General features: G+C 45.6%; 1 protein-coding gene across 6 annotated transcripts in view; it reads right to left on the bottom strand.

Annotated features, from left to right (window-relative positions):
- Positions 1-23,572, bottom strand: part of LOC129135305 (BOS complex subunit NOMO1-like) — a 62,321-nt gene that overhangs the window by 3,392 nt on the left and 35,357 nt on the right. For 5 of the 6 annotated variants that reach the window (XM_054668959.1, XM_054668964.2, XM_063796782.1 and 2 more), the window contains exons 17-29: positions 21,230-21,293; positions 20,585-20,680; positions 17,579-17,797; positions 17,411-17,493; positions 16,315-16,474; positions 16,043-16,169; positions 14,002-14,115; positions 12,699-12,826; positions 11,157-11,298; positions 10,178-10,261; positions 8,558-8,668; positions 6,178-6,279; positions 3,633-3,752 (exon numbers count right to left, since the gene is read on the bottom strand). In XM_054668959.1, coding sequence (XP_054524934.1) covers positions 3,633-3,752; positions 6,178-6,279; positions 8,558-8,668; positions 10,178-10,261; positions 11,157-11,298; positions 12,699-12,826; positions 14,002-14,115; positions 16,043-16,169; positions 16,315-16,474; positions 17,411-17,493; positions 17,579-17,797; positions 20,585-20,680; positions 21,230-21,293 — 1,550 coding nt within the window. The remainder of the gene's footprint in view (positions 1-3,632; positions 3,753-6,177; positions 6,280-8,557; positions 8,669-10,177; positions 10,262-11,156; positions 11,299-12,698; positions 12,827-14,001; positions 14,116-16,042; positions 16,170-16,314; positions 16,475-17,410; positions 17,494-17,578; positions 17,798-20,584; positions 20,681-21,229; positions 21,294-23,572) is intronic. The other variant, XM_054668961.2, reaches the window with a different exon arrangement.

Below are 23,572 nucleotides of genomic sequence, written 5' to 3'. Positions count from 1 at the left end.
AGGAATGGCACACCTGCTCGAAGGCTTGTTGTGAGGATCAACCTGTGAGGGCCCTGTACGGGGTGGCACAGAGTGGGCGCTCTCTTCATTCAACACTTGGCCCTGCTCGGGAATCCAAGCCCCAGCAGGCACAGCTTTTTTTTTTTTTTTTTTTTAAATTATACTTTAAGTTTTAGGATACATGTGCACAATGTGCAGGTTAGTTACATATGTATACAGGAAGGGGAACATCACACACCGGGGCACAGTTTCTTACATTCTCAGAAGTGACAGGCAGCAGCTACGAGGCTGGGCTGCTAGGCCACCACCAAGCAGTGTCTCTACATTCCTGCCACTGGCTCCCAGGTGTGTCCCTGAGCCCGGATGAGTTGTCTGCTAGGGGCCCCTGAGAATGTCACTGCCTGCAGCTATCAACGGCCTTCACAGAAGCCTCTCCCAGCAACTGGGGCCACAATGCAGCCCCAAGCAAAGGTAAGTGGTTCTTGTATATGCTTATCTTTCTGGCACTTTTTTTTTTTTTTTTTTTTTTGAGACAGAGTCTTGCAGTAAGTGGTTCTTTTATATGCTTATCTTTCTGACACTTTCTTTTTTTTTTTTTTGAGACAGAGTCTTGCTCTGTCGCCCAGGCTGGAGTGCACTGGGGCTATCTTAGCTCACTACAAACTCTGCATCCCAGGTTCACAATTCTCCTGCCACAGCCTCTCGAGTAGCTGGGATTACAGGTGCGTGCTACCACGCCTGGCTAATTTTTGTATTGTTAGCAGAGATGGGGTTTCACTTTCACCACATTGCCCAGGCTGGTCTCGAACTCCTGACCTCAAATGATCTGCCCACCTCAGCCTCCTAAAATGCTGGGATTACAGGCGTGAGCCACCACACCTAGCCCTCTCTGGCACTTTCTAACCAGGTCTCTACTGTGAGTAACAAGGAAGTGTTTCCTCGTGGGTCATGAGAAAAACTCTCTTGTTCAGGTAAGATCATATTTACAGGCTCACTGAGCATGAACCACTCTTCACAGAAGCCCGGAATCAGCAGCAGAGCTCTGCTCAAGCCCTAGCACTGCTCCGTGTGAGCTGGTGACCTTGGGCTGCTCACATCTCCTTCTAGGTTCCCATCTTCTCATCTCTAAATGAAAGGTAATTCCTGTCCACCTTCCATGCAGGATGGCGTTTGAAAAGCATGAAATGGTAACTGGATAGCATGTGGAAAAAGACAATCTGGAGCCAAAGTTCACATCTATACCAGGAAAAACTCCAAATGGATAGAGAGATTTAAATGTAAAAACAGAAACTATAAAAGTCCCCCTGAAAAAAACATGATGAATTCCTTTATAAAAGCTGGGAATGAAGAAAACCTTCCTATGACTCTAAAATCCAGAAGCAATAAGGAAAAATCAACACATTTAACATAGAAATAAAGTAAATCTTTGCAGAAGCCAAGTGAAAAGATAAATGACAAATTGGGAAAAATATGTACAACAAACATTACAAAGGGTTAATATTCCTAGTATACAAAGAGCTGAAAATGGTTGAAAAAGACCAAAAATTCTATAGAAAAATAGGTTAAATAGTTCACAGAAAATACAAATGGCTCTTAACCACATGAAAAGAGAGAAATGCAAATTAAAAGTACACTGAGATAATATCACTTCTCATCTATAAGCCCGCAAAAATTGAAAAATTTGACAAAATACTCTGTTGGGGAAAAAAGGGTACTCATTCACTGCTGGCGGGAATACAAAACAGTAAAACCCCCATGGAAGGCAAGTGGCCGTATCAATCAAAATTCCGTATGCATTTACCCTTCGACTCAGCAACTCCACTTCTGGGAGTCTATTCCAAAGAGAGACTGACGAACACTCAAAAACATGCATGCGTAAGGCAATTCATTAAAGGGTTATGTGTAATAGCAGAAAACCAGTAACAACACAAACGCCCCTCAACCAGGGGCTAACTGAATATCCTACATGTAGTGCCAGGATCTGAATGTGTCTGTGCCTACATAATTCATAGGTTGAACCCTAATCCATAATGTGATAGTGTCAAGAGGACACCCTTTTTAGGAGGTGATTAAGTCAGGGATTAATGCCCCGTAAGAGTGGCCTGAGGGAACTTGTTTGCCCCTTTCCGCCTTGTGGGGACACAGCTAGGTGGCACCATCTATGAAGCAGACAGGAAGTCCTCGCCAGACCCCAAATCTGCCAATGCCTTGATCTTGGACTTCCCAGCCTCTAGTACTGTAAGAAATAAATGTTTGTTGTTTATAAGTTACCCAGTCTAAGATACAAAATAGCAGCCCAAATGGCCTAAGACATACGGTATATCCACACAGAGGAATGCTGTGACGTTATCAAAAAAGGAAAAAGGAGGATCGGAAGATATTGTTCCACTTACAGTTACATTTTTTGAAAACAATAAAGTTCTTATTCTGCCCACTGAAAAGGCCTAGAAGCAACAACCAACACAGTAGCTATGAGGCCAGATTTTTGTTTTTAATGCAGACTCCTGTGCTACACTTTCACCCCGTCAAGTTCAGAATCAGCAGTCCTGAGGCTGAGCCCTGGACTCTGTTTTTGCTATTGCTGATGTGTCTGTTTAATCATCAGGTGACAATACTGCATCTGAGCTTTAGGAATCACTAAACAATTTTATCAAGAAGGTAAAAGATACGTGTATGTTTTGTTTGTTCCACTGTTCCAGCCTATCGGATACAGGACAGACCGTATGCAACAGATACACATGTTGCAAATAGTAAGGGCCACATATTGCAATGAATTAAGCGATAAGTTAAGTTTCTTTTAACCCACAGGTATTCTGTCCATCTGTTGTTGGTTTTTTTTTTCCTTGCAATTTATTTGTCAAACAAATCAGGCTCCAGGTGGTTGTCCTGCATCCCTGTGGAGTCATTTGCGAGCTCCTGGGTCCTCCCTATTTCCTGTAAAGTAGCAGTTGGTTCTAGAGGTTTGCGTGGCCATGTACCATGTGCTCCCTCATGGAGGAGCACACGCCACACCAGCGATAGTGGTGTCCCTCCTCCCCCATAATCATTCCTGAGCCACCGATCTAAACAATTACACTGCTCTTATTACCAGTTTCCTCCTCAAAGGGAATTGCAGGCATCAGTGCTCAGAAAAGCTAAAAACAATCTGGAGAAGCCCAGAATCCAGAAGGCAGAATGAGAAAGTGACCCAATGCCAGGAGCCCTTTAAATATCTGCCCTGCAACCTGCGATCTGGAGCACAGGTTGTATGGACGTGCCTTCTTTCGCCACCCCATGGATTGTTTTGTTTTGTTTTGTTTTGTTTTGTTTCTTCTGGAGAAAGGGTCTCACTCTGTTACCCAAGCTGGAGTGCAGGGGCATGATCATGGCTCATCGAGGCCTCAACCTCCCAGGCTCAAGTGATCCTCCCACCTCAGCCTCCTGAGTAGCCGGGACTATAGGTGCGTTCCACCACGCCCGGTTAATTTTTGTATTTTTTGTAGAGTTGGGGTTTTACCATATTGCCCAGGCTGGTCTGAAACTCCTGGGCTCAAGAGATCCACCAGCCTTGGCCTCCCAAAGTGCTGGGATTACAGGCGTGAGCCACCAAACCCAGCCCACGGATTTTTTTTTTAACTCCCTCTTTTACTTACCGTGGGATTAAAAATCAAGGTGATGTGTTTATGGTAGCCCACTGCGGTGAAAGAAACTTGAGGCAAGATGTAGTCATACTGGGATCTGGGGAGTGTGGAGTCCAGAAGCACAACATAGTTCTGTGCACACATGGGAAGAAGTTATTTTTATAAGGACAGCTCTGGCAAGGCAAATGAAAACTAAAACCTAACGTATGGCTGTGATGTAAAGAACTTTATGTTTTTAAAGAAATCCCCAAGACTACACATCCAAAACAAGGTTGCTGCCTTCAAAGTATCAACCTCAGCGGGCTATTCCATCAGTGGCGGGCATGTGTCCCCAGTGTCTCTGAGACTGTGGCTTCTGATAAGGCTGTCAGAGCCTGCAGCCTTTTTATGAGTACTCAACCTTGACAATTACGGTCCTCTGAGGATCTGACTTTATGAAACACAAAAAATTATTATGAGCCAATTCTGATGAGGGAGGTACGTGATACAACTGAGGATCCACAACGAGGCTGACTTCTAAGGGACGATGCTTGAGAGGCTCGTAAGCTGGCAAATCCTAAAAATACAGCATCCCTGGAACGGCACCAGGGGCAGCCACAGCTCTGTGTGCTGAGCACTGACCAGCTGCCAGGCACCACGCACATTGCATGAGGCCCGTCACAGCTCTGTGTGCTGAGCACCGACCAGCTGCCAGGCACCATGCACATTGCATGAGGCCCGTCACAGCTCTGTGTGCTGAGCACCGACCAGCTGCCAGGCACCATGCACATTGCATGAGGCCCGTCACAGCTCTGTGTGCTGAGCACTGACCAGCTGCCAGGCACCATGCACATTGCATGAGGCCCGTCACAGCTCTGTGTGCTGAGCACTGACCAGCTGCCAGGCACCATGCACATTGCATGAGGCCCGCGGCTGCTCTGCTTTCTACCACTGGCAAGGTCGGGATCATCACCCCGTCTTATAGACGAGGAAAGTCAAGCACGAAGAGACTAAGAGTAACTTGCCCAAGGTCACTCAGCTAAGAAGCCTGCCACACATCTATGAAGGCTCTGAACTCAGGGGAAGTGTGACCCCAAAGCCCAAGATGTTTCCGCATCACTGTAGGAAGTGACTATTTCAACACCCCTGGAGAAAGAGGAGGAGAAAATTCCGTGACAGCCTGTTTCATTATTTTGCAGCCATTTTCCACAGAGAAAGGCCAGAGTAGATCATCTTCACGGCAGGTGGTAAGGAGCCAGGAGAGGAAACGTCACCCTCTAGGCTCACACTTGACATCCTCAGGCTAAGACCACCAGAAAAGAACCAAATTCTTTGCAAAGTTTGCACTCCCCACACCAACTACAAGTTAGCTCTGTCCAAATAGAATTGATAATAAGCACTTTATAATCAGTAAATGACGGCCAGAATAATGGCTGAAAACTTCCCAGTTCCAAGGAGGGAGACATCCAGATTCATGGAACCCAAAGGACACTGAAAAGGTGGAGCTGCAAGTGTTCTACACGACACACGTTATAATCAGATTATCAAAGACAGAGAGAACGTTCAAAGCAGCAAGAGAAAAGCAACTCATCTCATTCAAGGGATCCCCCATCATGAGGAAACTGTATTTCCTTAAACTCATAGCAGAATGTTAAAATAGAGGAATTTTTAAAAATTTACAAGGCATTTTTAAAAGTGGACTTCTTAGCAGGAAAGCATGGGGTGATATGTTCAAAGTGCAAGAGTCGATCATGCCCAACAGTAGGCCTTGGTTAAATAAATCATGGTGTTTCCTAGTTTATGGACTACTGTCCATAAAAATCATAGTATGAAAGATTTGGCCAGGCACGGGGGCTCACGCCTGTAATCTCAGCACTTTGGGAGGCCGAGGCAGGCGGATCACGAGGTCAGGAGATCAAGACAATCCTGGCTAACATGGTGAAACCCCGTCTCTACTAAAAATACAAAAAAAAAAAAATTAGCCGGGTGTGGTGGCGCACGCCTGTAGTCCCAGCTACTTCGGAGGCTGAGGCAGGAGAATGGTGTGAACCCAGGAGGCGGAGCTTGCAGTGAGCCCAGATTGCGCCACTGCACTCCAGCCTGGGCGACAAGGCGAGACTCCGTCTCAAAAAAAAAAAAAAAAGAAAGATTTGATGATGAGGAACAGATTTGTGATAAATTCTTCATTGAAAAGCACAGATTACAAAACAATGTACAAAACAGTGTCAGTTTTGAATTATTAAAATAAATGTCTATTTATATTTATACATGCATGTGCACACGTGCCTGAAAAAAGACCCAAAGAATACCAATCACCGTGTTAGCAGTGGCTATTTCTGGATGATGGGCTTATGTCTTCTTTTTCCCAAAATCTCCTGCCATGAATATGTATTCTTTTTGTAAACAGAAAAACAATGAAGAAAAAATAATCCCTACAGAACCCAACCTCTTTTGATTCAGAGAGCGCATTTCTGCAGAGTGGTATTTAGGGAGAAAAGGAGAGAACTGTGCTTCCTTAAACTAAACAGCAGAATTATTAAAACAAAGGCAGAAGGTAGAATCCGGCCACAGGCATTACCTCGCCGTCTCTGAGCAGCGGGGGGAAATGGAAGAACAGGGACTGGCCAAGGGAAACTGTCTGGATTGGATTGTCGAGGTTTTCGCTTTTGTAAAGCTTGACCTGGAGGGAGATACAAAGCCAGACATGCTTTGAAACTGAAACACAATCAATATTTCATAGCAGACATCCTCAGGACAGCCGCTCTCTGGGTGGGTGTCTTTGGAAACATGGATATTTGAAAAAGAAAGCTCCCTCCACAGACATCACACATCCCTCTGTCATCTGAGACTCCATCCAGTTATGTACCATGCACAGAAATTAAGATTCAAATCAGATTCTGACTACCCATGTTCTTGCTCAAAATAGTAATATAAGTTAATATAATAGTAATATTAAAAATAGCTTCTAACACGTGTTGAACATCTGTAATATGCCAGGCAGGCGCCAGATATTTTATCTACATTATCACCAATCCTGACTACAAAACAGGTATTGTTGTTATCCCTATGGAGACCCAGAGAGCCAAAGTCACCTAAGGTCACACAACTTACACATGGTAGAGCCTGGGACTCAACCCCCTGATGACTCCTGAGGGTCCTTCCCGCCTTGCACTGCCTCATCATATGATGTCACCTTAACTCCACCAATCTGTTAAACTCAAAACGCATTCCATCATGTACGTGGCTCTCCACGCTGCTTCAGGAGGCACTGGAGTACTTTGTTTCTGGCTTTATTTCTAGGGTTGTTGCCTGTTCTCACTCCCACACGGGATGGGGCATGAGCAGGGTTAAGGTGCAGCCCTGGCTGATGGCAAAGGCTGTGAGGATGCCACAGTGCACCTGCCGCAAGAGAATGCCAGGACCACCTCCCTGGGCCCACACTGGCACCTTTCTACATAACACACAAGAGGAATTTTCCTAAAATGAAAGTCACAGACTGAAGGTTACGGGTCGCATCAAAGATCCCTTATGTGTTCTTTTTTCTTCTATAACATCTTAAGTAAATCTGAATTCACCGACTATATTTAAAAATCAGGTGATTTCAAATAATTCTAATTTCCAGCTTCTCCAGAAAACTGGGAAGTGACACCAACCCTGAGCCTCAATTCTAGCCCAGCAACATTCAGGAGCAAGAGAGTGGCGCCCTCCCCTCCTCTCTGCCTCTTCCCCTCCCCTGTGCCCCTCATGGATGGGGCAGGAGTTCCCCAGTTTGCCCCCCACCCTACCCAACCCTCTGCACTCTCTGACATTACCTGCCTGGTCCCTACAAGCACACGCCTGCAAGCCCTGGACAGAGTGAACTAAAGCGCACACACACTTTCTCACCCATGCCAAATACTTAACTGCTTATAAAATTACAAGTGCATCTTAACAATGTACCCCCAGAGCAAATCACTAACATCCGCAGAGGGTCTGCAGGGTATTTTATAAACATTTCTTCATTAATGGTAACATGGAGATTTTGTTAGAGCTGAACAAGATTATAAGAGGTCTCTGAGTCCAAAATCTAGGTTTTGCAGAGGACGAAGTTGAGGCATGTGGAAATGAAGTGACTGGCCCAGGCAGCAAGGTGAGTCACTACTGGAGACAAGAGAAAGCCCAGACCACCTGCTCTCCAGCCCACCGCCCACCACCTCTGATACTGTTTGGATATTTGTCCCTGCCCAAATCTCATGTTGAATTGTAATCCCCCATGCTGGAGATAGGGCCTGGTGGGAGATGATCGGATCTTGGGGGTGGATCCCTCGTGGCTTGGTGCTGTCTTCGTTATGAGTCTTGTGAAATCTGATCATTTAAAAGTGTGTGGCACCATGCCCCAACTCTCTCTTTTGCTCCAGCTTCTCCCACATGACATGCCTGCTCCCACTTCACCTTCTGCCATGATTGGAAGCCTCCTGAGGCCTCCCCAGAAGCAGACGCCACTATGCTTCCTGTACAACCTACAGAACGAGGAGCCAATGAAACCTCTTTTGTTATAAATTATCTAGCCTCAGGCATTTCTTTATACCAATGCAAGAACGTTTAATACAACCTCCACTCCAGAGAAAATTTTAAGTTACAAGGCACTTTCTTTAAAATTGGCTTTCCACGTTAGATTCCATATTGTACTGATCATTGATCAGGCTTCTACTATAATTCTTTGGAAGATTAACTGATGGCAGACAGTTATCTGAAACTGGACCACATTCTCTCCCACAATTGGCAATCACTCTCCCAAATACGTGTTGTGGTCCAAGGTTCTTAAATCTCAACCTCAACCCTCAGCAGGCGGCACTCTGGAGCACCTCCACCTGTCACACCTAAGGCACGAGACAGGCACAAAACCAAAAACATCCCATTCGTACTTGTCTCAAAGCCAAAGGGAACACAATACTTGGAGCTTAAAAGTCTGGACTTACCCATAATGAAGGAAGGTATTCAGAGGAAGTGATCACATTTCCACTTAAATCAAATTGATTAATCTGCCGGAAAACTATGATGTTTACATCATCGATGTCATTATTCCCAACCTAGAGAGAGAAAGAGGGAATGCCAGTAATGAGAAAGCTGGTGGAGGAACTTCTATGCCAGCTGTCCGATGGCCTGAGAGCTGCTTCATGGCAAACTTTGCTTCTTACATTAAAGAAACGAAGTTTGTCATTGAGTACTCTACGTCCAAGGTCACAAACTGACAGAAGATGGCTATCCCTGGCCCATAGACACATTTCATTTCGAAAGCACAGTATTTTTTTTCTACATTTGAATTACTTGCCAACATGTTAAAAATTAAGAAATTTCATATATGAAGCCAGATTTTCCAGCTTCTCTTAAAAAAAAAGGAGAAGGATGCTCTTGCCTGTTAGAGCAGGGGCAGAGTCACAGCACCCCCTCTGCGTGAGGTCTGTACATGGAGTTTGCGAGACCCCAGAGGGCCGGCCCCCTTCCCTTTCATAGCTGCCCGGCCACAGTCCACATTATGCTAGTGATCCTGGCCTAAGTTACTACACCGAGAACATGCAAAGCATTTTGGTGTGAGATGCAGTCATCCCAGCCATTTAAAATGCCAACACCGTAAAGATGTCAAGGAAATCCACTTCCGGCCCGGTGCGGTGGCTCATGCCTGTAATCCCAGCACTTTGGGAGGCCGAAGCGAGCAGATCACCCGAGGTCAGGAGTTCAAGACCAATCTGGCCAACATGGTGAAACCCCGTCTCTACTAAAAATACAAAAATTAGCCGGGTGTGATGGTGTGTGCCTGTAGTCCCAGCTACAGGCTGAGGTGGGAAAATCACTTGAACCCACAAGGAGGAGGTTGCCGTGAGCCGAGATCGCGGCACTGCACTCCATCCTGCGTGACAGGGTGAGACTCCGTCTCAAAAAAAGAAAAAAGAAATCCACTTCCTAGGTCAAAAGTTCTATCCTCCCTCACAATCTTCATGCATAATGAAGCCACCTAAATAAAGCCACTAAGAGGCAGCCCCTCTTGCCCTACCTAAGCCCTCTAGTCTTCCCAATGAGAGTTACTCAGTAAGAGAAAAGCCTTACTTCAAATGATTCCCAGGCCACATTCTGTGACTCGAAGGACGTCCTCTTTAGAGATTAATTTAGCTAGGTCATGATCTTGAGTATCAAAAGACTCTGCCCACGAAATGGGAGCAGGAAAAAGGTCATCTGAACCTAAGATAACTGGGTGGCCCTGCCACCCATTAAGCCCATGTTCTATTATTGTCCCTTGATTTGAAATGCTGCTTAGGCCTTAAGTTCCTTAACTTGCAGAATAATGATCAGAGCTTACAGGGCAAGTCGGGGGGAGGATACAACAGTTCCAATTTCCTTTCTGGATGCATGACAGCAACGCTGTTCATTAAAAACCCACATAAGATGCTGCTTGTGAAGATGACACTATTCTAAGAGGACCCTTAATTAGGATGAAAGCTCCCCCCGCCACAGATGAAAGGCAGACAGCCAGAGGAGACGGGAGGACTTCTGATCAGGGAGGCACCCACACCCAGGTGCAGCGGCAGCACTGAATGCCTTACCTCAATCACCCTATGGTGGGGGAGCGCCCGCTCAATGTGGTCGTTGCCTTCTGCCTTGAGCTGAACGTGGTACAGACATCCCGGCTGCAAAAAAACTCAGGAGTCAGTTCTCTAGAAAGGGGGCTTGTCATATCGTGCCTGGTCCAAGCCTGGTTTGGCTGCATGAGATCACTAAGACAGGAGCATTTCTCTCTCCTCATTTCCTAATCTGTGGCCTGTTAACCTTAAGAGTCCAGAGTTCCTTTAAGAACACCCCTAGTGTTGAAACATCTGAAATTTTGCGACTCCTTCAATCCCAACTCAGTTTCATTTTCTCCTACCCCAAAATAAATCAAATTTGGTTTCTTATTTCAAAATTCCAAGCATACTATGTGCTCTTACTCTTCTAAGATGTTTTTCCTCTCCATCCACCCCTCCCCTCTACCCATATATACACATTGATGGATATCTGGAATGTCCACCGTAAGCATTCCCAAATGCTTGTGTTGGGTATTATTTCTGGGAAGTGGGAATTTCTGACTTCTCTTTTTTAAATTTCAAGGATCTGGCAACCCTGACTCTGTCTTCCCCCATGGCTACAATAAGCTGGAACCAAGTGACAGGCTGTCCCTTTCCACAGGCCGTGCCCACTCCACAGCCCTCACCACTCCCTATCATTTCGCACATTCTCATACTGCTCTTCTGGCTCCATAGGCATTTGGCTTGAGCCCTGGCGTAAGCCATGGCCACACACTGCTAGGGAAAAGCCCTACCAAACCCATGGTTTTCCAACTCCATTGTGCCACAGATCCTTGATCTGACCTGTTGGCTAGAAAAAAGGCAAACTCTACCAATTAAAGGTAAGAACTGGGAGGGCTCCAGAGCCCCACCCCCAGCCCTCTCGCCCAACCCACTCCTAGCAGTCTTGGGGCCACCACAAGATACTTCTGGACACAGGATGAAAAAAAAGTCCCCAAAGAAAACACATTCCAAGTCTCACCAGCAATCCACGTAATCTGAACTTGCCCTCTTCGTCTGTCACGGTGTCTTCTCCGTAAATGCTGCAGTCGTTCTGGCCCACCGCTTCCACGGCAACCCCTTGTTCGGGCTCTCCGTTTAAGGAAGACACTGTGCCATAGCAACTAGTATGGCAAGAAAAGGCACGAATGAGATATTCTCATGGTTATCTGAAGGACCCAAGTGTTTCCCGTTTACCAAAATTATGGGGCAAAATAGTTCAGTGGAGAACTGTGTCTCAATGACCCAGGCAACTCGGTGTGGCCGGCCCACTTCCAAACCACACCTTCCTGCCAGAGGGATAAGCTGCCATCAATTTCTTTTCTCATACATTTTGAGGGATGCTCTGGAAAATTGTAATTTAAGAAGGCTAAAGCTTTATTTTATTCTTTCTAGGCTTTATTTGAAATAATGGAGCTTTCAATAACATGGAAATAACTCACTTCCTCTTTCACTCCATATATTCAGTAGAAAATGGTCCATTTTTCTAAACCCAATCTTTCCAATTACTCTTCCTCTAAAGTGATTCTGTATAAGTCTACAAAAAATACACATATATGTGTGTATCTGTGTGTATACATGTATATATGTATGCATCTCTCTATCTATAGATGTGTATCTTTTTTACTTTGTATTTTTATTTTTTTGTAGAGACGGGGTCTTGCTATGTTGCCTAGGCTGGTCTTGAACTTCCAGACTCAAGAGAACTTCCCACTTCAGCCTCCAAAAGTGCTGGGATTATAGGTGTGAGCCACTGTGCCTTGCCAGACACTAATGTGTATCTATCTATCTACAGCTGGAAGCATTCAGAAAAACTGGAAGTACTGGTTGTCTCCCAGAAGAGGAACTTGGGTGGCTAGGAGACAAGACAGAGGGGAAATTTTACACTATACTCTTTTCAGCATTTTGAAGTTTTATTCAACTGAGCACATTTTCTCCTTTTAATAATTTAATTCAGGTTTGAAAGTCTTTTAAAAAATAAAAGTGGCCAGGCGCGGTGGCTCACGCCTGTAATCCCAACACTTTGGGAGACCGAGGCAGGCAGATCATCTGAGATCAGGAGTCCGAGACCAACCTGGCCAACAAAGTGAAATCTTGTCTCTACTAAAAATAGAAAAATTAGCCATGCATGGTGGCAGTCCCAGCTACTTGGGAGGCCAGGACAAGAGAATAGCTGGAACCCGGGAGGCAGAGGTTGCAGTGAGCCAAGGCTGCGCCATTGTACTCCAGCCTGGGCAAGAAGAATGAAACTCCGTCTCAAAAAATAAAAAACAAATAAAAGCTTTTAGCAACTCAATAGGCTCTCTCAAGCCAATTCCAAAATAGGAAATTTGAGACTGAACCACCACGTTGAGCTCCTAGGAGAGAAGGGCAGCAGTCAAAACTCCTTTGCCCTCGTATCTAATCTCCCTTCCCTCCCAAGTAAAATCAGTGTGAAGCCTGGGATGCGTTTCCAGGCAACAGAGGCCTGAATGTGATTCACCAGCCCAGCCCTGGAAGAGAGTGGGGTGGCCAGGGCACTTACCTGTAAGCGGTTCGGTACCCCGTGATGGTGATCTTCAGGTTCTGGCCTTCCTGCACCTCGATCATCTGTGAGGATGGCTCAAACCGGAACTCCTTCATCATGGGTTTGAAGTAATACTGGCCAGGGCTCTGCCAAGATAATCACACTGAGCCTCAGCAGTCACATCTAGGCATGGCTTAAAAGTGAGGGGCGAATGTCACGATGGACCAGAATTACACCAGGGGAGCGCCATGGCTTCCCGGGCAGCCAGAAATAGTAACCCTCTCTCTATAATCACCACTCACAGTCAGGTAATGGCAATCACAACTCTAACAACGGCAGCTGATGGTATCACCTGCCTGCAATGACTCAGAGAGGTAGAAGTCATATTTAATTTTTCTTTCTTTTTTTTTTTTTTCTGAGACAGGGCCTGACTCTGTCCCCCAGGATGGAGTGCACGATCACAGCACACCGTAGTCTCAACCTTCTGGGCTCAAGCAAATCTCCCACCTCGGCCTCCTGAGTACCTGGGACCACAGGCATGCACCACCATGCCCAGCTAATTTTTTTATTTTTTGTAGAGATGGGGTCTTCCTATGTTGCTGGTCTCAAACTCCCAAGCTCAAGCGATCCTACTGCCTCACCCTCCCAAAGCGGTGGGATTACAGGCGTGGGCCACCATACCTGGCCCATATTTGAATTTAATGAATAAAGAAACTGAGGCTCAGAGAGGCAAAGTAACTTGCCTGATAGGACACAGCAAGTAAGGAGCAGTCTGCATCACTGCAAAGTGGTGTCTTCAGATGCCCCCACTGCCCGGTCTCCAATAGCCCCACCACAGCCACTTTGTTACCATGACTGACAAGATGACCAACTAACACACACTTCCTGAATCCCCACCAGTCAGGGCCTCCGACTGCATCTTGAAAGAAAAACTGCTGCTCTCTTCCCACCAAGTGGAATGTCTTTTCAGAAGAAACGCAAGCTAACCACCAAACAAGGCTCAGCATCATAAACATGATTCCGTGGCAAAACAAGAAGACGCCTAAGAGAGCAGCCGTTGTGGCCAGGGAAATTAATTACACTGTCTTAGTGACAAGCGGGTGATCAGAAAACAAGAAGTGCGTGTGGAAGGGAACATGAATCAGCAGCATTAAGTTCGAGTAAGAGCAATACTCTAATGACTGTGGGCCCCCAAGAAACTGAAACCACTCCACATTGGCTTTCTCTTCTCATGTTGTCAAGCAACACATAAGTCTCGCATGCTGCATCCTGGCTCTCTCTCAGGGAAGACAGGCAGGTGGTAAATTGCAGAACACGTTACCAGGTTTGAGAATGTCAGAATGCCGTTGTCCTGGGTCAAGAGGTTGGAACGAAACAGGCCACCGCTCAGGGATAAGAGGACTCCCGGGAGGGGCTGGTCATCCTCAGCTTTTATCTGGGGATGAGAAGGTGAGACCGGAGCAAGGTTAAACTCCTACTAACTATGAAAATAACAGTTCCACAAGTCAAGAGGTCATTTTTTCAAGGTTTTTTTCTTTTATTGTTACTCAAAGGAGGACAGGGGACCTAATCTTCCTCCCCACAGGTAACTACTGTTGTAAGTTTTGTAAGTTTGGTGTGTAGCCCTTCTAGAACTTTTTTTTTTTTTAGACAGGGTCTTGCTCTGTCACCCAGGCTGGAGTGCAGTGGCACAACCTGGGCTCACTACAACCTTCGCCTCCCAAGCTCAAGCAATCCTTCAGCTTTAACCTCCTGAGGAGATGGGACTATAGGCGCACACCATCATGCCCAGCTACATTTCTGTATTTTTTATAGAGACGGGTCTTGCCACGTTGCCCAGGCTGATCTCAAACTACTGGGCTCAAGCAATCCACATGCCTGGGCCTCCCAAAGTGCTGGGATTAGAGGCATGAGCCACCGTGCCCAGCCCAGAACTCTTTCTATGCCCACACAAATTTTATAAACATTACATATTATTGTTCACAGACTGGCAAGTTCATTGAGTGGGTGGAGGAGGTGAAATAAAAATGGCATGTTATATGTACAGTTCTGCAACTTGCTCTCTTCCTCAACAATTTATCCTGGTTCTCTTCTGCCAGCCAATAGAAATCTGCCTGTTTCTTAACTACTGCATAGCATTCTAAGGCAGGGTTTGACAAACCACAGCACCTACTTTTGTGGTACACAAGAGACAATCGGAATATCCCCAAATATGTATCTCTAGGCACTTAGTTTTATTTTTATTTCCTGAACAATCCATTCCTAGAAGTAGAATTGTTGGATACATGCACTTTAAATTCAGAAAGATACTATCTAATTGCATTCCAAAGTGGCTGTAACCACTTACAGTCCCATAAATTATTTATGCTTGGGAAAACCCACACTTACCAAAAAATAGAGATTGTCTTAATTACAGCAAATCTAATCCCTGCAAAACAGTGTTTTGACTGTAACTTCCTTAGCACATTTCCTCAGTAACTACAGAGGCTTTGTGTTTCTGTGTTTATTAGTCACCTGCGTTACTTCCATGAATTTCCTTTTCATAATCTTTGTTCATTTTTTTTCTAGCAGGTTGTCTTTTTCTTACCAATTTTAGGAGCTCCTTGTAAAATGGGGATATTATTTATGATACAAACATTTCTTCTGAGTTTGAATATCTTTCAGTTTGGTTCCAAATGTATTCAGCAATATAGAATTCTAAATTTTTATGCGATGTAATCTGTCACTCTTTTCCTTTGGCCTATAGTTTATAAATATTCATTCTCAACGATCTCCAGACCCACTCTGTACAATCACAGCACGCTTCTTCCCAGAAAGGACCGGTGGAAGGGAGCTAGGCAGCAAACGCCTCAGTAAGAACATTCTGTGTCCTTCAAAATGGAACAGTTATGGATGACAGCTTTAACTACTTCCCAGAAGGTACACAAACATGCTAAAGTCAACAGCTCTCCAAATTATGCTACGTGAAATAAGTCAGACCAAAAAAAAAAAAAAAAAACAGTATATCCCGTTTGATTCCATTTATATACAGGTTGGTGCAAAAGTGATTGCGGTTTCTGCCATGATTCTCAATGGCAAAAACCACAATCACTTTTGCACCAACCTATAAAAACTCGAAAATGCAAACTAACCAATGGTGATGAAAAAAGCAGATCATCAGCTCAGCGGAAGGGTGGCAGGGAGGGATTACCAAGGGGCAGGAGGAAACCTTGAGGGCCACAGATGTGCTATTTTAATTGTGGAGGTGTTTTCATGGGTGTATTCCTAGGTCAAGACTATCACACTGTACCCTTTTTGTGCAGTTTATTATATGTTAATTATACCTCAGTATAACTGCCTTTTGAAAATACAGTGTTAGTTACCTCAAAGCTTACGCCTGCCAGGGCATAGGCCTTGAAGTCTCCGATGGTTCCTTCCACTGCAGTCAGAACATAGCCCTCCTTCTGTGAGGTCACTGTGTACTCCAGGTCACTGTGCAGGGGGCCAACACTGAAGAGGAGAGAGCAGAATGCTAGCAACGGCTTTGTTCACACCCTACAGGAAGCCTTACCAAGCCCAAGGAAATGTGGGCCCCAGTTTCTTCAGAGGACTCCCACGCTGATCCCAGGCAAATGTGTCTCTATCCCGGGCTCACCTGTAGGCACCTTTGTCATCAGTAAAGACTGTGATCAGCGGTGAACTTGCCCCCTTTTCACTGATGACAATCTCGACTCCTTCCAACTCGGGGTGGATCTGGCCTTCTAAAAACAGGCCTGCCTTCCCGTGGATCTCGATCAGCTTCCCTGGGCAGCTTTCTAAGAGGGGAAGAAATAAACACAAGGATGGGGCTTGGTAGCAGAGACAGGAGCTTCTTGGTTGGGGGTTTCCCATGACAAAAGTGGCTAAAACAGATCTTAGAAGCTAGTTCCAAATGCGGTTATTTTACACCCCGGGGAGCTCAATAATTGGATACAGCCCAAGCCTCTTTCCATGCCTGAAAGGCCTTTCTCAGTGTGAAGGACTTTAGCAAGAGAATCAAAAAACGCTGAAGGCTGGGTTTTTACTACTACTCTTCCTAGGTTCTCAGGAGGCCACAGATCAGGAGGGAACACTTTACAGCAGACAGGAGGCCATGCTGCTCAGCCTCCAGAGGACCCACTGAGAAAGACCGCCCCAAACAGCCTGCCTGCTAGAAGTCACGCTCTTCAACACCCTCTGCTTCCAAACACGAACCACATAACACCCACAACTTAACGAAGCCATAGTGCTGGGAAAAAAATAATAAGTGGCAAAAGACAAATACTCCACAAGTGATCACTTCAGTCATCCATTCCCCAAAAAAAGACCCTCCCATCATGCTCTGCCAAACAACAGAAAGATCATTAAAGATCATCACTGGCAGCTTTGTGCTTCATCTACCTTCTGGTGTCGACCTGATAATGTCAAAGAAAACCAAGTCCTTTTCCAAAAAGATCAACTCAATTCTAACAGCAAAAGTTACTTTTATTTATCTAAATCATTCATTCATTCATCCATCCATCCATCCATCCAACCCATCCATCCATCCATCCATCCATCCATCCATCCATCCATCCATCCAACCAACCAACAGTAACATCTGTGTGCCAGAGAGGATGTAAGGTGGCTTACAAAGATGGCTTCACTATAACATCACAAATCTACTTGTAAATGCAGGCAAGGGAACAACTGCAAAGGTGTGTGTGACATTCGCTCGCTGAGTTGACATTTACCTCCACTGACAACGGCTTCCATTGAAGGGGGATAAAAGAGCAGCTCTTTAGATGATGGTGTAACAGTGATTTTCTCTCCAGACCTAAAATAATTAATATACTTCAGTTTGGTGGGTCCTGTCCCCACAAAACAGAGGACACTGTAGGGAAACACACAAGAGAGCTTACCGCGCCCAGTAAGAGAAATCATACGAGAAGGGGCCTTGTAACTCATCTACCATCTCCTGCATGGGAGGCTTGGTCATTCTTTCTTCGCCTTCCTCTTTGCCATTTTTCTCCCTCTCCTGCCTGCGGGCCTCGATCTCAGCCAGCTGCTGCTCCCTCCGCAGCTCCTGCACAGACTTCAGAGGGCCTAAGACCAAGGCGGGTTCACTGTCGATGGAAGACCTAGAAGAAAGAAATGGCGGCCCCTAGGACGTGGTTGCGTATCCTTGTGGTCAGTGGGAATTTGACCTTTCTACGAGTATGGACTTGCGAGTTAAAAACTGGACATCTTATCATGACACCACAGTGGCGGAGTCTTCTGTTTTAAATAAACTAGTAGTTTCACAAAAAATAACAACTGAGCTTTGCAGTGATGGTGGCAGTATCTGGTAGATGTGGGCTGGAATGAAATACGGTTGATTTTATGGCAACTGGATATAAGCTTGTCAGTTTCCATGTAGGACATGGAGTTTTCTCCACGCCACCATCCTCTGTTCCTCCATTCTACCTTCACTGAGAACTGCTCTGATAGAGAAATAGGCACCAAGGATACAGCATCAACAAAACAGACCACACTTCCTACCCCTGTGGAATCCACGTTTCAGTGGGAAGGGGCTGAAAATAAAGAGAAAAATAATACCAGAGGAAAAGTGCAATAAAGGAAAATAAAGCAGTGTGGGAAGACGGAGAGCCCGGAGCACTGTTTTACATTAAAGGGACAGTCAAGGCCTTTCTGATAAGGTGACATTGAGCAAAGGTCTGAAGGAAGGGAGAGAATGCGCCACGCAGCTCTCTGGGTAAACAGTAGCTTGGGCAAAGCGGTGCCAAGTGCAAAGTCCTTGGAGAGAAAGCTCACTCAGATGTTCAAGCAATGGCAACACCAGTCCAGCCTGGGGCACAGGGGCCCACGGAAGAGTCATATCCATCAGAGAGGTCCAAGGGGCAGCAGATGTCAGACTGAGGCTTCACAGGCTTGGTGCCGACCTGGAGCCACTGGAGTTTTCAGTCGAGGAATGGTATGATAAAAGAAATCATTCGCTGCTTCATGGAAAACACACAAAGCAATGGCGGAAACAGGAAGGCCAGCTGGGAAGCTGCTGCAATGATCCCAGAGGGGGTCAGACTAGGGCTGAGGGCCACGTGGTAAGAAGCGAAGGCCAGCTGGGAAGCTGCTACAGTGATCCCGGAGGGGGTCAGACCAGGGCTGAGGGCCATGTGGTAAGAAGGGAAGGCCAGCTGGGAAGCTGCTGCAGTGACCCCAGAGGGGGGTCAGACCAAGGCTGAGGGCCAAGTGGTAAAAAGGGACTAGATGACGGGTGTATTTTGATTGTAAAGCCAAGGCTTTGTTGGGGAATTGGCTGGGCCTAGGGTTCAAGGGAAATAAGAATCAAGAAACAAGGAGAAAGTGGGAGCTGCCATATCTGAATCAGAAAAGACCACAGAGGGGCTCATGGAGGGCAACTGTCAGCAGTCGGGTTTTGGGTCTGCTAAGTACAAGATCCCCAGGGGGAATCCGAGTGGCTCTGTCTAGCTGGAAGATGCATTCCATACAACCTCCGGCACAAGCAAGCAACACAAACACCCTTGTGAAGTTACAAAAATGAATGTAATCAAGCTGAAAGGAGGTAATATGCAGTTACTACTGGTAAGAAGGTAGATTGCTAGTCCTATCAGTAATTCATACTTTCCAAGCAGGGAGACAGTAAATGATAGTAAAAGACAGCAACAGACCTTCAGCAAATCCACCCCCAGCTAAAAACCTGGCTCCCCATCACCAGAAACCAGGGCCAGCCCTGACATTTCTCCCGCCCTAACCCAGTGGTCACTTTAGTGCCATGTCTCATCAACTCAGTCCCTCAACGACTCTCCGACCAGTCCGTCGCTCTCCATCTCCGCAGCCACTAGTCTGGGGCCCCCATTGCCTCCCCCTGCCTCCACCACCTCCCACTCTCAGGCCTCTTCTGTCTGTTCTCCACTCGGCCAATAGGGGGACCTTTCAGGAAGAAAAATGTCATTCCTCTATGTAAAACACGTCAATTGCATCACGGGACAAAGACTATGGACCTTAACATGGCCTGGCCCCCCGCAGCCTACCTGTCCTGCATGCCCCCAAGGTCAAGCTCAAAGCACTCAGAACAGGTGTCATTTTACGGTTCTGCATGTGAGTATCTGACCACTGTTCCCCCCATGAGACTGTCAATCCCATAAGTGTAGGGGCTGTGGCCTCATAAGCCCAGTGCCTAAACACTGAAGACTCCCAGTTATTCAGTCATCATGTACTCTGCAGGGATGACGGATGGATAAACAGATGGTGGACAGAAAGATGGAAACATAGCTGGAAAGGTGACTTCAACCGGGGCAGGAGGGAGACAGGGACTGCGATTCCCATTCTACTTGACAAAGACGGTCATGTTGCCAAAACTCTTTCAATTTCTCAAGAAAATTGAGGCATCACAGGTACCTCACCACACTGCAAAAATTCCCTGAAAGGTGACATTCACGTCAACGTGACCTTCGGTGAGGGACTTGCCTTTCAAATACTTCCTCTCTCGCGACCCTTCTCTTATACCAGGTGCCATCTCTATTTCCCAAGCCTTCAAGCAAAAGTCTAAAGAAAAATAGGCAATTTGAATTTGCTAAAACACTTGAAATACAATGCACAAACCCCAGAGATTTTTTTTTCCTTAGCAAAGATGAGAAGTACAAAGAGTTCAAACAGAAATTGAAGACACTGAAACAAGCTGTCGCAACGCTCTTCCTCACCCACAGGTAATTTCTGAATCAGAAAAGGAAAGGATCAAGGCTGCTGGGAATTGACGGCAATGTCCTATAAGAGAGGGAAGGCCATGTGTATATACATCTAGAGATAAGAAATCAAAACTAATTTCCAGAGAGCCTATTAGAGACTCCCCAGGCCTCATCCACACCCTCTCCCACCACTCTCGGCCCACTGCAGAATGCTCGTCTTACTTGATAGTCACAGTGACATCCATCATTTTGTCGGTGGTGATAGTTCCAAGGACATGGTGGCGAATGGCTGTCAATGTCAAGATACTAGGTGAAGACCTACAAATCAAAGGAGAGGAAACACTAGAACCTACTCATTCTCAGAAGATCATCAGCAATACCCTTTTTGGGCATCCTTCTTCACCCTAAATATACTACAGAAAATTGCTCTTAGTCTGGGGTAAAATAACTCTGGAGATCCAGAGAAGTATTCTAAAGAATAAACTAATTCTCCACTCCACAACTTTATGCTTCCAATTCCCAGTGAAACCCACACACGTCTGTAAAAATACAAAAATGGCAGACTTGAACTTGACAGATGCCCATCGGTGAGGGCTGGGAGATTTGACAAAGCTTCTATTTAAGGCACTTCAAAAACACAGCCCTCTATCCTGGGGTTACAGAATTCTTGGGAAAGGGATCCTGTCTCCGGTTCCTCAGTAACTAATCCAAGTGTCTTAAAATCCTTATCTAGAAATGCTGTTGAAGGCCTAACCTTGCCTCTTTCAGAAAAAAAACCAGAAAAACTCCTTTTGTTCTCTGAAGTAAATGAAGAATCCTCCACAGAATGTATACAAACACCACAAAGCATTCAATTCCCAGGCTTACGTGTCATAGGTGTAGAACGCTTGCTCAAACCGGTGGCAGGAGCGAGGGGTCACTTTGTACACACCTACAGACGGGAAATCGAAAGTAATTTTCAGAGAATGGCATCTATTACACTGAGCAATTCCGACATCTGAAATCGAGTGGCAGCTCTTTGCATGTGAAAACTCAAACGTATCGCAGATCTGCAATAATGGGATCAGAAATACTGGGCAGGCATCGTTTTCACTGCCTATGAAGGCGTCTTACCAATGACCTGATCCATGCAATGGCCCGATCACAGGCGCATGATTTTCATTTTCCATAAGGTAACAACTCACAGTAGTTAAATCTGCACAGACCAAGTGAACGGACCCATCCACGCACGAGAAGGAACAGAAAGTACGTTTCTACTGCAAACTGGACTGAGGATAATTTTCTACTTAAAAGATTCTATTAAGGATCCAAGAGATAACCACAGCCTCAATTTCTTCCTATAAATATTCCTAAAAAGGAGGTAAGGAGTAAGGGAAGCCCCAGAAAAGTGTGAGTCTGTGTGGGAGGACACTCCGAGTAAGGGTACATTTCATCACTTGCCAGAGGAACACAGTCAATTTCAGGAAGATACAAGGAATAACAATGTATTTCCCCCAAATCATCATTAACCAATATTTTGGCCACACTTCCTACAAAAACCTGAAATTAGCTAAAACCACCCTGCTGTTTTCATTGCACTCAACAAGCCCCAGAGTAATTACCATCAAAAAAAAAAAAAAAAAAAAACCAGGTTTCTCTGTTTGTTTTGTTTGGTCTTTCATTCAACAAATATCGACAGAGCACCTCTTCCTGGCCAGGTATTATGCTAGGTACTGGTACACAGTGGGGAATGACAGAGCAGTGGTCCCTGTCTTCATGGAGTTTACCATCCACAGAGAGGGGGAGCATTTGACAGCCACAAACATATCAATTGTGGCACATGCAAGAAGGGGATAGAAGTGAGTGCTGAGAGCAAGAGTGTAGGAGGCAGGCCTAAGTGGCCCTGGAGGCCATCCTTCCCCAGGGAAGCAATACTGAACTGATGGGTAAGAAGGCCCCAGCTAGGAGGGGCAGGAGGACATGTCCACAGAGAACAGCATCTGCCTCACAGGCTGGCTCATTGTTTCCTCAACAGGCATCCTTCCTGCCTTGAGAACAAACCCTGGTTATGTTGAGGGTGGCAACACGCTCAGCCTCGGGTAGCACATCCAACTGTCCCAGCATCCCTTGCAGCTAGAAGTAACCATGTGGCACGGTTCTGGCCAATAATACAGACAAGTAGCTTACTGGAGGAGGGGGCGCAAGGAAATGTTTGCCTGCCCTCTCCTTGACTTCCTCCTTTAAACATAAGTTTTCTAACCACAGCCATCTTGAAAATACAAGGCAAAAAATAGAAGGGAAAGGCCTAAAGAATCACAAAGACACCACCCCTAACATCTACCAGCTGCTGAACCCATGCTGGCAGCCACGCACTGCCACACTTCTTTATTGAGCCAAATAAACTACCACTTGCCGATGGCACTGCTGTATGGATTTTGTTACTTGTAGCCAAAGGCAGCCGAACTGACACCCAGAAGGACAGAGTGGCTGGAGTAGAGACAGTGGCAGACAGGGCTGGGTTACACAGGAGCTAAGATCAGGTTAAGGAGTTTGTATTTTATCTTGGGAACCAAACGGAGGAGCCACTGAATTATTCATTAGGAAAATGCAAAACAAAACCACAATGAGACACGACTTCACATCTACCAAGATGACTATAATAAAACAGACAATAACAAATGTTGGCGAAGGAGGTGAAGAAACAGGAACCCTCGTGCATTGCTGGTGGGAATATCAAACGACACAGCCTCTGTGGAAAACAATTTGACAGTTTCTTAAAAGGTTAAACATAAATTTATTACACAATGCAGCAATTCCATTCCTAGGTATCGAAACAAGAAAAATGAAAACATACGGACACAAAGACTTGTACAAGAATGTCTGTAACATTAGTCATAACAGCGTCAAACTGGAAACCACTCAAATATCCACCAACTGATAAATGGATACAGAAAATATGATATAACCACACACCAGAATACTACACAGCAATGTAACAGAACAAACTACTGATATGTGCCATGACACAGATAAACTTCAAAAACATGTTAAATAAAAGAAGCCAAACAAAATACCAGCATCGTATGATAAACGTCCAAAAAAAGCCAATCCATGGGGACAGAAAATAGATCAGTGGCTGGCCATGGCTAGAAACAGGGATTAACTGTCAACGGCCACAGAGGATCTTACATTGTGGGTGATGAACAAATCTAAAACTGGATTCTGGCCATG

The sequence above is a fragment of the Pan troglodytes genome, chromosome 18 (assembly GCF_028858775.2).
Source record: "Pan troglodytes isolate AG18354 chromosome 18, NHGRI_mPanTro3-v2.0_pri, whole genome shotgun sequence".
NCBI lineage: Eukaryota > Metazoa > Chordata > Mammalia > Primates > Hominidae > Pan > Pan troglodytes.
This window is presented reverse-complemented; position numbering and strand designations above follow the sequence as displayed.